At 38.5% G+C, this 17,557-nt stretch overlaps 1 protein-coding gene across 2 annotated transcripts in view; it reads right to left on the bottom strand.

The window, feature by feature from the left end:
* The window catches only part of STK32B (serine/threonine kinase 32B), a 157,517-nt gene that overhangs the window by 110,749 nt on the left and 29,211 nt on the right, over positions 1-17,557 (bottom strand). For both annotated transcript variants that reach the window (XM_054632932.2, XM_054632931.2), the window contains exon 3: positions 9,732-9,883. In XM_054632932.2, coding sequence (XP_054488907.1) covers positions 9,732-9,883 — 152 coding nt within the window. The remainder of the gene's footprint in view (positions 1-9,731; positions 9,884-17,557) is intronic.

Below are 17,557 nucleotides of genomic sequence, written 5' to 3'. Positions count from 1 at the left end.
TCCTAAGCAGGCAAAATTAATGCATTACAGAATTTCCTGCTTGGGTTTAATTGCACTATTTTCCATTTTTAATTCACTCTGTTACAATTCTAACAATGGACATTTTAAAGTGCCTTGCACTCAGGATTTTTATAATTATTATTTAATCATGTATTTACATCTCTTTTACCCTTATATGCAAGCTTTTGGCTTCTGTTCTGTCCTTTGGAACAGTTGGCAAAAATCATCCCCAACTTTTAATACTTGGAACTTGAAAAATATCCTTGACATCCTTGCAGAAACAAAAAGGAAATATTACTTGGAGAGATAACATGTCAGCTGAAGCACATAGATATTCAATTACCACTATTTTGATATCTCCTGCTAGTTCCACTGGGACTTTGGTTTTGTTTTTAGTATCACTACTCTGACTTTTGCTTCAGCCTGTTATAAATAAAAAGGAATTCCCCTATGTGTTTTGTCTGGTTTGAACAAAAAAGCATCATGACTAAAACCACAAATATATTGAAAATCAAATCAGGTTTTCTATAGTTTCTATAAATGTTACAGTTTCTATAAATGTTATAGCTGTAACACTTTCAGACTAGCTGTGTATCTGTAGGATCTGTTCAGTACCAAAGTTTTGCAGAGCAAGCGTTAAGGACTCATTCCTATTCTGCAATGACCACCTACTTGAGATGATTTTACAGGTGCATCCAAGACAGTTTTGCCTCTGATGGCCATTCCACTGGGGCTGGGCTTTGTTAACACAGCACTGAGCTACCTCTTGTGCAATCTACATTTAACAGAGCCTTTACTAGAGGGTGATTGCAGTCCCAGTTTCCACAGCATAGGTAAGAGTTGATCCTGACTGAATACTGTAGATTTACATGATGTACTCAGCACTCTGTCAGAAAACCACTTTACCTACAGGACCTTGGCTATCAGTCTAATTGCACACTCTAGCTATTGTGTTTGGCATTCATAACCTTTAAAGCATAGAATGGAAAAAATAAAGAAAAAGAAAAAAAAAAGCACTGCTTGCTAAAAGTGGCAATTGAGGAGTCTGAAGCAATATCTAAGTGCTTTTCTTCTTTATTTCACATTGCATTAGATTGACAGCACCAAAACCCTGCTCTCGTGCTCTCTTGAGAATACCCCTGCCACAGCACTGGAGCTCTGCATCTGCCTAAAAGGAATAACACTCATTCCTGCCATAAATGTGCACAGGATTTCTGCTGCTCTCTGCACCACAAACGTGAGATGTGGCCACGACTCCCTCCAAGCTCAAGAGGGTCTGCTTTGGGTAGCAGCTGCCCCACTGCAAAGGACAAACAAGGTAAGAATTGCAAATTCATAAGAGGAACATGGCTAGAAATGAAAATTTTTAGAACAGAAGGGATTATTTTTCCCAGCAGTTCGATATTTATCAATATTTATAATAAGATTCCTCTTGCAGAGAAAGCTTTCTGTGAGAAAAGTTTCTCAGGGTCAGCAAATAAAGCGTGTGTGTCAGTAAGAATGATGCAGAAGGCACACTCCTAAGGGTCCCAGGATGCAGAGACACACACAGGAGATGAAATATCTCGTGCAGCAGTTTCTAATGCAAAAAAGATCAAAACTTAAACTGTGCCAAAGGCCAATTCTCACTTTTAAGAGGAATGTATTAAAGTTGAGCCCAAATATATATATTTCAAGGTGACAGCAATTTCTCACAGGAAACAATTAGTCACCAGAATAACACTTATCCAGACTGTGTCCCAATACTGTCAATTGTTATCTTAGGTTATTAAAATCAGCACAAAAAATAAATAACTGCTGGATCACGCTTTCATCAGTTGGTCATGATGTTACAACTAACATTCATTTAGCAAAAACACCCAGAGGTCACCAGCTGGAAGTGTTGAGTCCAATGTAATTTCCACAGCTAGAAATAATATCCTGAACATTTGCAACTCAAGTCAAATCTATTCTATACTCTTTTCTTCCAATTATCTTACCCTTCCTACTGCCTCATCATCTTTCTCTGCCCTTTTTCCTCCATCATTATCTCTTCTAAGTCTCTAGAGAACAGAAAAATTTTCAGTCTTTTTCAATATCTTCACCTATTTCAGATTAACATTAATGCAGTGATGAATTAATCTAGCTATTTGAGAAAGTTACTTACGCTTTGTTTCATCTCTAGCAAAAATAATTCACCCGTCTAAGATCTGTGCAAGATGCTAAATATATCTTCCTCCCTTGATTTACAATCTTTTCTTGGCTGGAAAAGAAACTTAGACACTGTCAAATATCTGGAAAGGACCAGGATTACAAGCCTGGCATTCATGACCTCAGCTAAATTCACAAAAGTAAGAAACACACATTGCATCAATAATGCCCAAATGGCACAGAAAATTCTGTTCCTGGTCAGCTCCCAAACCCAGGGACAGGGTGTGCAGGTTTCCTACCTTGTGGGAACAGCCTGGCTGCACCTGGGCTCCTCTGGGATGGTGCTCATGCCCCAGCCCACAGTGAGGCTGGGAGAGAGCCTAGAAACATTTTGCAATATGAAATATTGGGTTTGAGAGCCCAGAGAGGATACCAAGTTTTATGTTACTGGTATAGACACAGCCAGTGAGGATGACACTGAAGTCTTTGCTCTCTGGTTGTACCCAGCTGCTCCAAGTCATAAGCCAGAGAGCAAAGATCATTAAGCACCTTCATTACTCGCCAGGAAAACTGAAAATGTGGGTCAGGAATTTTTTGAATCCACCACATACTATGAAGACAGATGTTGAGTTTGTGAGGTCCCCAGGACGAGGTGAGAGATGAGTGGATCTGACTCCATGTTCTTAGAAGGTTGATATATTATATTATATTATACTAAAACTATACTAAACAAAAAGAAATGACACATCAGAAGGCTTAACAAGAATGATCATGAAAAACTCATGCCTGACTCCTCAGAGTCTGACACAGCTGATGGTGATTGGTCATTAAGTAAAAACAATTCACATGAAACCAATCAAGCATGCACCTGATGGTAAAAAATCTCCAGCCACATTCCATAGCAGCAAAACAGGGAGAAGCAAATGAGATAATATTGATTTTTCTCTGAGGCTTCTCATCTTCCCAGGAGAAGAAATCCTGGCGAAGGGATTTTTCAGAAAATATGACAGGGACAGACGGACATCAGTACATTTTACCTTTCCTTTTCATCAGAATTTCTTACTGCTCACAGGGCTGTCAGGCCAATTGCAAACACCCAGCCTGGGTCCTAGCAGGAAACAACACAACCCCACTGCTCCCTTCCAAACCCAGAATGCAATTATTCTGTTAGATCATGAACTTTAGTCACAGCCTTTATTGTGGTGCCTCATGAAGCTCAGAAAACCAGTCACAACATATGTCAGAAAAGAAATTTTGAATCCCCCCATAAAGTCTTTTCATTCCACATTAGACCACCTATATCAAGGCAAGTTAAACAGCCAGAAGATCACAGCCACTAAACAAGCTCACCTGAGATGGACCTAACCCACCTCTTCTCGTTGCTTTGGTCTCTGATAGGTAATTGGTGCTCTTTGGCTGGTCATTTTCATCTCCACCCAGCAGTAAAACACTTGCTCAGGTGTTCTTGCTTCCCTAAGTTTGTAGATTTATGTACATTTTGATACCAGCCTGAGGAGCAAAGCCATGCTATGGGGCAGTCCAAGGTGACCTTGCTCCCAAAATACTCTAGAAAGAGCACCTTTCACAGGGAAGTGCTAATTTCCAGTTGTGTGTCTGTATATATGTGTACATTGAGCAACCCACCCAACACTTGAGACTGAACAAATAATTTCATGTCTCCAGAATCCTTTTTTCTCTTTTTTACCTCCTCTTTCTTTTGAAGACATGTTGGGGTATTAGATGAACTTAGAAGTCCATGATCTTTTTTGCTGCAATGTGTGTTCTTCAGTTTTCACTGGATTTGAAACTTAGTCTTACTGCAGCTGCAACAGTAATGTACTTCTGTCATGGAACACATGCAATTTCCAAAGACTGATAAGTGAGAAGAAAAATACATCACAGTATATAGCCACTCAGAGAATGCAGCTAACACTTCTTCATGGCTTATTAAATAAATTAAACATACTATTTTGTCTATACCAGGAAAATTACCTATAAGCTGAAAAAAGAAAATGGTTATCCTTCTCCCTCTGTTGCTTTAGAAAATGTTCTGGCAAGTTAAAAATTTTTTGCAAGGCTATTAAAAATAAAATCAATGTTTCAAAACTTTTGAGAAATGGTCCAATTCTTTACATTTTTTTCAGTTCCTCATCAGCATAGAAACCACTTTGACACATGATTTTTTTTTGAGAAAAAAAAATCTGTCTATTGTGGTAAGCCATGGTGTTTTCAGAGCAGCCAGGGGATGCTTCAAATATCTCTCCATGACTGAGGACAAATCACATATTACCAAATCTGCCTGCACTGCTACCTGGAAAGTAACCTGGCTCTTAGCTCAGTCCTAATGCCTGTTGTAAAAAATGTGTTTAAAAGATGAATACTTTCAGAAACACCACTTATCTTGGCCAGGAGACACTCAGATATCTGGGGAAGGATGAACATGGAGAAAGGGCTGAATATTAGAGAGGAACAGACTCAAGGTGGGACCAAGTTGGCAGCTGACATTTCTACAGCCCATTCATCTTCATCTATGCTTGAAATACCCATGACAAAAAAAAGGGTGTGATAAAAAACAGGACTGCATTTTATTTTAAGAAGGAATCTCTATTATCAGAAATGCCTCTAATGGTGATAAAAGTGCCTTTAAGCATTTATTCAATTTCATTTCTAAAATGAAGGTTATAAATCAACCCGAAACCCTTCCTGAAAACCACTGTTATCCTCCAAGCTTTTATGAGCATTTACGGAAGAATGATTCCTTCTGTGTCAGATGTTATGAAAGACAGTTCATACTTCAAATAATGTGATTTATAAGTTGAGATTGTGAAGTTAAATTTAATAAAGCTCAGAGAAGATGCATGAGCCTCAAAAGGCTTAATAGAGATCTTTCAGAGTTGAGATGCTACCCTTGTTTTATATGAGCTTCTCTGTATTCTTGTGTAAGCTGTGGTTAGTGATAGATGCAGCAGAACCACCCACCACAGAACATTTACCTTCTTTCCTCTTCTTTATCTCTCCACAAGAATTTAACTGATGAAGGATTGTATACACACATCTCATTACTTTCTTCAGTCATCATGAAAAACTAAAGGACTTTCCAGTATTCATGTTTGCTATTAAACTGCCAGCTTTTATTTTTGGTGATGTAATTTCTCAAAGAAAGATTAATATGTTCAAGAAGTTGTTAGGAGGTTTATTACTATTTTAATTTTATTTTGAAATCCAGATGATAAACTTTTGAAAATCAGCTGCTCACATCAGGGAAAGTACCACAAACTCATGAAAAGCTTATCATGATGGAATTTCCTCCAAATATACTTTTCAATATTGATTTAGGATTTGACATTTTAAATTGAAAGATGTAGGATTTAATTTCAATTCATCACAATGAAAAAAAAATAGGACACTGAAATTATTCTTACAGAAAATTATATTTATGAAAAATAAAAATATTTTAATTTCAGGAGTTTAGTCACCAAAATCTTACCTCAGATTTCAAAAAACTGATATGAATCCTAAGAGAATGTGATAGAGCCTGGAAAGAGAGACTAGGCCAGAAGAACTTTGGCATTTAAACAAGCTGAAGTTGTCTAATTCCCCATACACATTGCTGTTAATTGTTAGATTAATATTCCAGTTTCTGAAACAATCCAGGCTTAGTTGTTCCTGTTACAGTCCCTTTGTACATTTACAGTGCCATCAACAAAACATCAAAATCCAAGTCTGAAAAATGAAACTAATCTAGCTGAGATTACTACAGAAGAAATGCAGATTCAACTGTTTCCTTCCATTAGTGTGTCAGGAATTGACTCTCAGGAGGAAAACTCATGGATCCATGCCAATCATCTAAGTTGTAACTGCAATGTAATTTGATGCAAATCATTATTGCATCTAAACTGCAAGTAGAAATACATTAAACAGAGTTCTAGTTCACCAACAATCAATGAAAATGTTATTTTAAGAAATTATTTCTGGGAACAAAATATTTAATGACTATTCCATTCATACATGCAGTGTTTCTTTTCCATGGTAGAAATAAAAATTTAGTTTCAAATATTAAATAAATGAAATATAATTAATATGTTTAAAAGCTTCATATGGCTTGAACAGATGTGACCATTATTCATGGATCATTTATGATTTTTGTTCTTTGCCTTTGTTGCAGTTCAATAACAAAAGTCATTATTTGAAGATAATGTGTAGAATATCCTGAAATTCAGCTGAAATTTGACATAGAGAAATCAGAGGTCCGGAAAATTCTACTGCAGCCTGCAAGTGTAGACACTCCAGAAATATATCACAAGTTAATTTAAATTAACTTAGGATTGTTCAAGGCTAATTTTTTATAGAAACATATTTTAAGCCTGATGCAAGGAAAGAGTTATTCAGGGTAGACTAGATTAATTTTGGGAAGGTTCAGGTTCAAGATTTCCCTTTGTTGTCCCAGGGTGAAATACAGGTTCTCCAGCAGTTCAGGAGCTCGCTCTGGAGTCAGATCTTTGAATCACCAGACATTTGAATTGAAGTGTTTGAGGTGAGCACTTCAGGTCAAAATAATAAGGGTCAATGAAAGTATTTTTTTTAATTTCTACAATTCCAATTGTATTATTTTGAGTCCCTGAATGTCAGTAGAGCCTCATACAAAATCACAGAACCACTGAACACCCTGAGCTGGGAGGGACACACAGGGATCATTGAGTCCATCTCCTGGCCCTACACAGGACACCCCAGAGTCACACCACGTGTCAGAGAGCATTGGCCAAAGCTTCTTGAGCTCTGTCAGGCTGTGCTGTGACCCCTTCCCTGGGGAGCTGTTCCAGTGCCCAACCACCCTCTGGGTGAAGAACCTTTTCCTGATATCCAACCTAAACCTTCTCTGCCCCAACTTCATGACATTTCCTCAAATCCTGTCCCCAGTCAAGAGAGTGAAGAGATCAGTGCTTGTAGATGGATTGGTCAACTATAACCATTGCTAGAGACATCAAATATAAAACATTGTTAGTGCATTGAAGCATCTTGAATAGTGTCCTGTTTGCCTGAAATGTTTTGTAACTCTAGAGTACTATATTTCTCTTTCATTTTCTGCATTTCTCATACACACATATAGTATTACATTTGAGTCTTGATATCCTGTGATGGTATCTTAGAAGTGTAGGAAGGATAAAAGGCATCATAATGCCCAGTGCATTTTAAGGTATTGCTTATTTCAAGTTTAATCTTTGGCATGGAAAAAGAAAATGTGAAAGAATATTTATCATCTGAGTATTACTCAGTAATGGGAATCTAGCATTCTTTTTCTTTCACAATAAATATTTGATCTTCAGTCTTTCAGCACTGCTATGTTTATCTCTCAGATCACATTAACCTATGACTGTTTCTGTGCAGTGTCGAGTTACACAGTGGAAACTCCCACACCTCCTATTAAAGAACAAAAGATTGTGGGATTTAAAGAAAGGTAGACAAATGCATAACAGAGAACTCCACAGGCTCCTAAGCACAGATATATATATATATATACCATAGCTTTGGTAAAGAAATCCCAGCTTGCTGGAACCTTGGAAAATATACTGGGAAAGTTTTGTATTGCAGTCACAATGATGTAATTTTTTTAAGTCTTCAACAAGGTATTAGATAAGTTCAGATCATTCATATCAAGTGAAGAGCACATATGTATTTATATAATTAGGTCCTTTTGGACCTAATTTGGAATCAATTTTGGGTTCAAATGCTTTCTATCAGAGTACAATTATACTAAAGCTGTGTTCACTCAAGACAGAACACAATTTGGCTTTTAATTTGTAAAAGGTGCTAACCTGGCACCAAGAGTGAGCTAAGGGATGGGCAGAACATTGTAGGTTGGGCAGTGACCTCAAGTAAGACAGCTAAAACTCAAAAACACAAGATCAATGTGCAATGTAGCCATCTGCAGCCAATCAAGCTATTCCCAGACTGAATAATTTTCATATTGTAATGGGGTTTATGTCCCCTCCACCTTTTCATTTTCTGAATGATACACGTCATTAGATAAGGAGGAAAACTCTGCATCCCATTACCACTATCACTACAGAAGGCAGCAAGTATTATCACACTTCATAAGAGCCAGCAAATATTTTGAGCTGCTGATGTAGTTGAAGCTAGTCATTGCTTGACCAGCATTTTCTCACAATCATGTGTGACCAAAAGATTGTGTCTAGCATGGAGAAGACAAGGGAAATTCTAGGTGACAAAAAGGCACTTTTCTGTTGTCCTGTGACAGTAATTTTTGGAGAGTAATTGAGTTTTGAATTTTCTCTGAATCAACTTTAAAAAAGAAAATAATGGTTGTATTTGATGTTATATATAATAGAGATAATTCATGCTGTAGATAGATATATGTAGATATAGATAAATAGATAAAAGATATATAAAAATAGATATAGATAAAATAGATATATGTATGTATAAAATATTAGGAGAAAATCAAACCTATGTTTGTAACTACTCTGGCCGGGAACAGCATTCTATTCACATTATAACCAATTCCCTGCGTTAAGATAATATCAAACCTGTTACCCCTTAAGATAATATCAAACCTGTTAAGATAATATCAAACCTGTTACCCATTAAGATAATATCAAACCTGTTACTGTATGAGTGGGGAAGCCCTAGGCCATGAGCTAAGTCTGACCGGGAATGGAGTTATGCACATTGTAACCGATTCCCGGACAACGAAGAGACAATACCAGACCTGAATAGGACAGACTGGAGCTATCAGAGGGGGTTTCCTCTGGCACCAGGATTTGGAAGATATCATCTGGACCTTCCTGGAGATGATTAATGGAATGTCTCAGAAGCTCACAAGACCATGCACCTGGACTGATTAAATCTACGATACTCAAGGAGCTGGCATCACCTACTCCATGTGAATACATCTTCTGCCTGGGTACTCAGACACTTGTCCGGGTCTTGGACACTGTCTTTGTCTGTTCCTGCACATGTATGGATTCAACTTTACATGCAAGGGGACACAAAGAAATATGTGTTCATCTCTGCCTCAGGCAGAATAAACTGTATATAAGCTGGCTGTGAAGAGCACTGGGGTGAACCTGAGGGGGAACGCTGTCACTCTGTCAGCAGGAACCCAAGGTCACCCAGCAGCTGCACCCGGGGCTGACGCTGTCTTGGCTGTGGTGGGATTTCAAAATTCTCTATTTTTTTGTTATTCGAGCTACTAAATGTCTGTTAAATTTTTGTAAATTTGGCTACAGATTTACTCATTTATAACATTTGATATTCCCCAGTTTTATTAGAGAGGTTTAGTCCAGGTATTGTCAAACACAAATGGGACAGGAAACACATTTCAACACAGTGTTGTAACAATTTGGAGAGAAACGAAAGCAGAAATGAACAGATGAATATGATATTTAAATATTTCAATTAAAAAAGACACCTTAAAAATATTAATGAAAAATAAAACTCCCTGTGAAACCTAATACCTTCAACAAAGGAAGTCACCAAAAATCTTTTGTTGTTTTCAGCTTTCCAGCCTTCCATATTCTGAACTGATTCAGCAACAAGGAGGAAATGAGAGCTCCATGAAAGCATTGGAATGATTTTCTTACCACAGATTGACCAGGAAGGGATGTTCCAGGCCTTGCATTATCTGCAGCTCCCGGAAAACATTGCGGACTTCATCTCTCTCAATGCATTTCTGTTTATTCATATACTTCATGGCATACATTTTCTTGGTGTCTCTCTTCTGTACAATGCACACCTAATTGGAATCAAAGTAAAAGAAAAATGTTGACACCTTGAGAAAGTGAATTCAATTGTGACTTTGGAAAAAAGTCCCAATTTAAATATCTTTAATGATATTTCAATAATTCAGATCTGGATATTACAACTGAGTAACACATTCAGTAAGTTCACTTCACAGCTCTGCAGGATTCTTTGTAATAGATTCTAATTAAAAATTAACAAAAACCCAACCCTACCCTGTATAAGAGGAAATGGGGACCCAGAAAAATATCATGACTTTCAGAACTTACATGCTAAAGCTGAGAGTTATATACTACAATGGCTGAAATCACAGGCTATTTAATTATTCAGAGAAATTACTGCCTCCTGCCTAGGAAAATGCTCAGTCATTGTCCTCATTCCTACAAGTCAATACTCACATCTTGATTATTGCATCATAAACCTTGCCTGCGTTCCCAAGGTTCAATATTTCACCTAAATATCAGAATTAAGCTCCCTTAATTACTGTTGAAAGGAAAAGAATTTTTATACAGGTATTCATCATAATATTTCTGAATTCACAAGAGACCATTACAATTATTTAGTCTCTGGCAGTAAATGTGTATGCTTTTACTTTATCTTTTTTTTTTTTTTTTTTTTTGACAAAAGCCAAATAATGCAAATGCATGAAGAAAATCTTAGTCAAGAGAACTTCCATAGGAATTCTGGATTTCTTTTTGTCTGGTATTTTACCTTGAGAATGGAGCTGGAGACTGGCACAAGCACCACAACCAAGTATCAGGTTAAGTACAATTTTTGGCAACAGAGAAATGCATAATTGTTCTGAATGTACTGGAAACATCTTATTTAGGCATCCCAGGCCTGCAGTGTCTAAGTTCAAAGGTATTCTGGATTCACTTGGTGTGGGCATTATTTTTTTATTTGTACATTTAAATACATACACATACACGCGCAAATACATGCTCCCGTATTTTACACACCAAAATTTATACTACACCCTCTTAAATTCATGTTAAGAGATCAGATTACAACACAGTGGCAGCCAAAAAGAAATCCTTTGTGACTGACATAAGTTTAAGGAATTTATGCACCCGATATTTAGGAATAATCAGGAGTAACTAAGGCAACTTCCCACAGCTGAAACTGGGAGGAACAGGGCCAGTGAAGTCAAACCATGTCTATTTCTCTGAAATTCTATTTTCATAAAATGTGTCCTTGAGCACAAATCTACTCCAAATAGAGGAGTTAATAGAGTACCTTTAACATATAAGGCATGATTAAGCAGTGTTTCTAATTACCTTTCCTAGTATCAGGAGATGTTCTGCTATTAAGGAAATCAGGGATGGTAACATTTTGTTATGAGCCCATTAATTGTTGCACCATGCTGAGTACAGAAGTTTTGTTACATTTTGCACCTTGGACATTTATGAAAGATCTGAAAACTGTTGATGCTCTTAAGATAACTAAAGGTTCACATTTATATGGAAAGAACCCTGGCTGTGGAACAATGGAGAATTGTCTTTGGCCTTTTGGAGGAAGAAAAAGTAGCAAGTGGGATCGAGCTGAAACAGAGTGGGAAAAGTGGGGATGAAAATGAATTTTCCAAGCTCCCACAGGTCCTTCAAAAGCATAAGCAGAATTTTCAGGGGCAAATCCTGACATCCTGTCTTAGAATATGTGGAGAGTTCAATTTAGCAAGTCACAGTATAAAGTGCAACATTTGGGGATTTTAGCTCAGAACCTAAGTCCAGAAATTCAGCCATGTGCATTAGTTTGCATCATGATTTTCATGTACAACTTGGCCAAGAGTTAGGTGTTTGCAGAAGCTTCCTAGTCCATTACATTAAAAGCCTCCCTACTGAAGGATTGACGTGAGAGACTGCTGAGAGAATGGGTTTGAGAATTACAGGTTTGACCAATGTGGCAAACCAAGATCATATGTAGCACCAAAATATGCAATGTAAACCAGTTTTGCAATGCTGCTGGGACTCCAGAAGGCACTCAGCTCTCTTACCTGGCAGTAAAGACAAGGGTGTTCAGCACAGCTGAAACAGACCTTCTGTTGTTGGTAAAAGCTTGCCTAACACACAGCTTCAGAGCAGAATGATAGTAAACATTTTCTAGCAATGTGTACCTACACAAATGCTTTAACACGGTTACAAAATCAATAGGATTTTAATGAATATAATGAATTTTTTTCCTACTAAAAATCAGGAAACACAACCTGCATCCATGTTGATGTTATTGTGAAAAATGCCTGACATTGCTATGACAGCACTGGATTGTATTGGAGATCCTCCCTGGCACATCTACCTGCTGGCTGTCAGCTCTTCTCCTGAGCAGGACAGCAATGGATTGAAACTTTCCACTAAAGCAAGAAAGAAAAGAAAAGCCCTTGAGCCCTTCTCACATGTGGAGTCTTAATGGAAAATGTTTAAGCTGGGGGTTTTTTTGTTCCAAAGGAGCAATTTTTAAATAGGGATAAACAGGTGCTCTGGAGCCTCAACAAAAAAATTCTGTGATGACTCATTATGATGAAAGTCTGTGCAGAACTGCCTTATTTACATGGATCAGTATGGAAGCCTGTGACACTCACACTCTCCATTTTTCTGTGAATATCATTTACCAAAGGCCAGACAGTGTGATGATTCAGAGCAAATATGTGTTCTGAACTCAACAACTATCCAGCTTCATAGTCAGTAGAGAAGGACAGCAACCATCTCCATAAGGTGTGGATCTAAAGAGGTACAGGGGGCTATCTCTGTACCTGGAATGGTTTCCCTCTAATGTCCCCTAAAGAGGCTGTAGATTACCAGTTTGGATATAGGCATCTGTGTGGTACATGTTTAAAGGCAGGCATTATGAGCCCCATTAATTTTCTCTGGAAGGGTATAGTGCTATTTTTAAAAATCTGCTGTGAAAATATTCCCTTTCTAAAGGTTTTTTTTTTACGTATCTTAGTTGTTATCACAGGGTGGTGTCTTTTGTTATTTCTGGTAGAAGGTAACAGTGAGTTGTCTTAAAACCTATCAGGTTAGAAGAAATTTGACCAGAGAGTGACTTGGGGCCACTTTCCCTCAGAATCTGGGGAAGGAAGCCAATAGATTATGGCTGCAGGGCTAATCTTCATTTTTCAAGAGCAACATGTGCTGTGGCCCACTTCTAAACTACCTCCTTGGATTTCCTCTGATTTCACATGCAAAAAACAGAGAAGCTCGCTGAAGGAAGCTGCACAATGCTGTGTTGGCAGAGAGCAACTATGGGTAGCTTCCACCAAGTCCTTCCCAGAGAAAAGACAACGATGGCTGAAATATTAGACTTGCTGCAAAACACAGATCTTTCCTGTTTCCCACTAGAAGAGACTTACAGCTGCTATGTGCATGGTGTGGAAAGAACAAGGTGCACTTAGTGTCAATTCTGGTCTAAATTTAGCACAGGAGTACTTAGACCTCTCAGACTGCCACAAGATGTGGTTTCACAACAGATGATAAAAGAGGAGAGAGGCAAACCCACAGCCAGAAGAACCTCTGCATGAGGCCACTGCTGGGTGGAGAGCTGGAAGCTGGGCTGCTCACTCACCCATGCTGCTGTAGGATATTTTACATCTCACACCATAGATGGGATGGGGCAGCTTTGGCTGCCATGAGGAGCAGAGGGGCTGTGGCACTCACCCAGCACAGAGGGCTACAAGACAGAAATCAGATGCACTCCAGATGGGAATTGATGGACCTGCTGTTGAGCATCTGCCTGAAATACTGCTCCCTTGTCTGTCCTACCCCTGTGCTCTGAAAAATTGGTTCTCATAGTCTCAGCCTACAAGCAGGGCTGGCAAGATTTACTCGAAGAGGCTGGAGAATGGATGTCTTTAGGCTGCCAGGGGGTTTTCTTTAAATAGGGAGATTCATTCCCAGATTCCCCTGAGCAAAGCATGACATCTGGAGCAGTCAAAGCATCTGCTTAGTATCCGTTCATATTAACTGAAGCTAAAAAACAGGTCATAATACTTTCAAACAATATTAATATTCTGCAGTGGTGTGTTATGTTGCTTTTAGGATAGAAGCATATTTTTTTCTGAAGTATTTTGCATACTATTTACTAAAGTACCCTCAATCAGTGCAGACATGATTCTGGGCTCCCATCTGGTTTACACCACTGTAATTTCAATTTTACTTCATCACAGGAAGTCACTGTTTTATTCAACCAAATTAATCAGAACTAAGTCTTGTGTCTCAGCATTTTGACAAACAGGAGAGAGTTTGTACCTTGAAATTATAATTTGAATTCAATTTAAGGATGTTAGATTGTTTAATATAACTGCTCCCAAGAACAGAGAAGTCAGAGAAAATTGTTACTATAATATCTCTGAGAACTAGTTGTTACACCTGAATACAAATTATTGTGCAGCAGTAACCCTGCAATTATGTGGTTATTGTTGCAGTAAAGGACAATGAGAATTCTTGTATTTCGATCCTTGTTGGTTTTGTACTTATTGGATGATCTTCAAATATATAATTTTTTGCAATATTTTGTTTGAGAAGAGTGATAGCTCTACATATAACAATAGTGAAAAAAAATAGCCAGATTAAGCAGGAGACACAAGCACTTCTAACATATCTTATGTCCCTGTTTCTACTGTCTCTGCCCTCGCAAAGGAGCCCTTGCCCTTTCACATTGTACAGAAAAATAAAACAAGCCTGCTTTATGAAGGCTTGGTTGATTTTGATCCACTCTTCTGCATGGCACTCAGGAAAGTGGTGAATGTTTCTATGATATTTCTAGAAATATCTATTTTTTTACAGGTTTATATGAGTATGGTTCTTGTTTATAAGGTTCAGGTTTATATGAGTATGGTTCTCTGCTTTGGGGAATCTGTATTGGTGAAAATGGAGTTCCATAAGAGAGACCAAGTTTAAAGTATGAGTTCCCTCTAAACTTAAATCCTTATTTTGCAGTTGTCAAATGCAACAGGAAAGTCCTTGGTGTAACAGGTTTCTTTTTCCCAGATGAGTACAGGCTTCTGACAAATCACCTTGTTTTTCCTTCCATGGGCAAGGGAAAGAAAGAAGCCCATTTTAAAATGACCTATTATAACATAGCCAAAAGCACAACATGGTAAATCAGTCACCATTTCAAATGTCTATCTCTGTGAGTCAGTCCTGCCTTTATTGTTCATTTAGAAGCCGTGTTGCTGGCAACTTTTCCTATTATTGTCCTTCTGGAAGTACCTGGCAGCAGAAAATGTCAAAAAAGGATGCAGGACTGTTAATCTCTATTGCAGGGTGTTTACTGCTCGGGGTCTGCTGTGCTCCAGCATCTTGCAGTGTATAACACCATGTTCAGTGCCACGCTTTCCTAAACTGCCTGCTTCCTTTATGGCTCCTCTGTGGCCTTTTCTGTTTTCTGAGAGAAATAGGATGTTTTAAGACATGCTCTATTTTTTTATTTTATTGCTCTTGGTACAATATCTCTGTCTCTCTCTCTCTCAATATTTCTTAAATTACTCTGGTTGCCACAGCAACCTGTGCAGGATATTGCTGCAGGAGGCATCTGGTATGGCAGAGCCTCCGTGCTGCTCAGCTCACTTGTGTGCACAGAGCTCAAGGTGATGCTCAGCACTCAGCTCCTCCACTGGGACTGGCTGCCTCAGCACCTGGGATCTGTCCCCACAGCTGGTCAGAAATCAGCTCCCTGCCTTGCCTTTGGCCTTTTCAATTCACAGTCACAACATTTGCTGTCACAGGAACTCCTAGGCCATTTAGTACCAAATACTTTGTATCTCAAGTTCTCGTCCTTTCTGAGAAGTGGCCACCCTGCTTTCAGCTGCTGCCTCTGTACCCAATCCTTCTTAGGGACACCTTAAGAGCAGGTGCAGTCTCCTAGACACTGTTGAATATTTTTCAGGAAAAGATACACCACAGCAGTTTTGAGGAGGGTAGGAAAGGCTTGTGGAGAGAAGAGAAGCCACAAGCATGCTCTTTTTTCTGGAAACAAACAGTCTCACTTCAAAGGTGTCCTTTGAGAGCTCAGGTTCCCCATTCTAGGGGCAGATGAAGGAGGTGAGGTCTGAGCCTGCTAGGACCATCTCAGCCACAGCTGAGCTGGCTGCGTGAGCTGGCTGTTCTTCTGCTCAAGCCAAGTCATGGGCAAGCTGTGGCAGAATGTGTGTGGCCACTCATGGAGCAGTTGCCACACTCCTGGGCACATGCAGACCTTCCTGGGGTATTATCTGTGCAGACACACCTGGCACAGACCTGGTGCATTGTCTGCTGCACTCCCAAAGAGGCGCACGCAGGGCAGGGACCAGTGGTGCCCAAGTGACGTGCAGGGCACTACCCTGAAGGAGCCTTTCTGGCTTCAGTGACCTTGCTTTGCCAAGCAGGTGAAGGCAGCTCTTTGCTTATGCTTTGGTCTTTATTAAAAATTTGTTTGTTGTTTGTTTGTTTGTGGAAGACCTTTACACTAGTTATGCTTAGCATATTCCAGTCACTAGTGATTCCAAGTACATTGGAAGAGGGCAGGTTAGAAATTCTGATGAAACAAGTTTTCTTTGTATGTTAAAAATTTGCCAAGTGAATTCAGAAGTAGGCACCTTGAAACCAACAATGCTGAACTCTGATCTAAGTAGCTTTTTCTCTGTGAGGGTCAACATGATTTGGATATGTCTTTAATTTTTTTTCCTATACATAACTTGCACTCTTGGACCTTCATTTAGTTTGACTTGGTATTCCACCTCTGTACTGTGATAATAAACAATCACAGATCTCTGCTGCCCTGATTTTAAGGGGTTTTTAAGCACTTTTTTTGCCCAAGCAGGATATACTCCTGTTGACCTCAAAGACAGTTTCTGTGAAAACTACTGAATTGAATAAGGACTGTGCCATGAGGGACCATGCTGTTCTGCAAGAAGTATTTCTGGCCTCTCTAAAATTAAAGTCATTGTTCTGCTTGGAGGCCAAGAACCAGCAAAATCCTTTGTGTGTTCTTAATGCATGGCTACAGAAGTGCCTCACCAGCACTGAGCTGGCATTTACTCAGGAATCATTGAAATCAAGATTTAAACAGCTGTTGTTCCATCAGTCACCTGATCAAGTATCAGTTATATTTCACCTTCAGATCTATTCCTGTGAGAAGTGGTTTCTAACATTTTTAAATAGTATTTTCTCTGACTTTGTGGCTTTGTATTTGCATTATATGGGGCTATGTGGCTTTGTATTATAAACTTAAAACCTTGTCATAATCACTATTTATAGGAAAGAAATGTTGTCTACTCAAGTGTAAACAAACCATTAATCTTCTCTGTTTCAGAAAAATCCTGTTGAATTGAACCAACATTTACTCAGTGATCATAATTATATTGTATGTCAGTTTACACAGTGCCAAGAGGATTTATTCTATGTAAAGTACCTTTAAAACACTACAATTATTTTAAAGACACAAATAAGCTCAGAGAGTTAAGAACAAGATCACTTTGGTGGACTGTCTAAAGAAGTAGTCTGCTCCTACCTTTTTGTTGATTTTTGTTTCCAGGACAGATTTCTAAATTCTGCTAATCTCCATTTGGAATAATCAATTATTATAATAACTTTGGCTCAATTAATTTTAGTGAATAGATTATAATAGAAATAATTTAATGAAGAGACAGTTCATTCTGGTGGCCAGATGTCCTTATGAAGGAAAAGACTACAAAACC

This window comes from Agelaius phoeniceus, chromosome 4, assembly GCF_051311805.1.
Source record: "Agelaius phoeniceus isolate bAgePho1 chromosome 4, bAgePho1.hap1, whole genome shotgun sequence".
Taxonomy (NCBI): Eukaryota; Metazoa; Chordata; class Aves; order Passeriformes; family Icteridae; genus Agelaius; species Agelaius phoeniceus.
The sequence above is the reverse complement of the archived record's forward strand: the minus strand, read 5'-3'. Positions and strand labels throughout refer to the sequence as shown.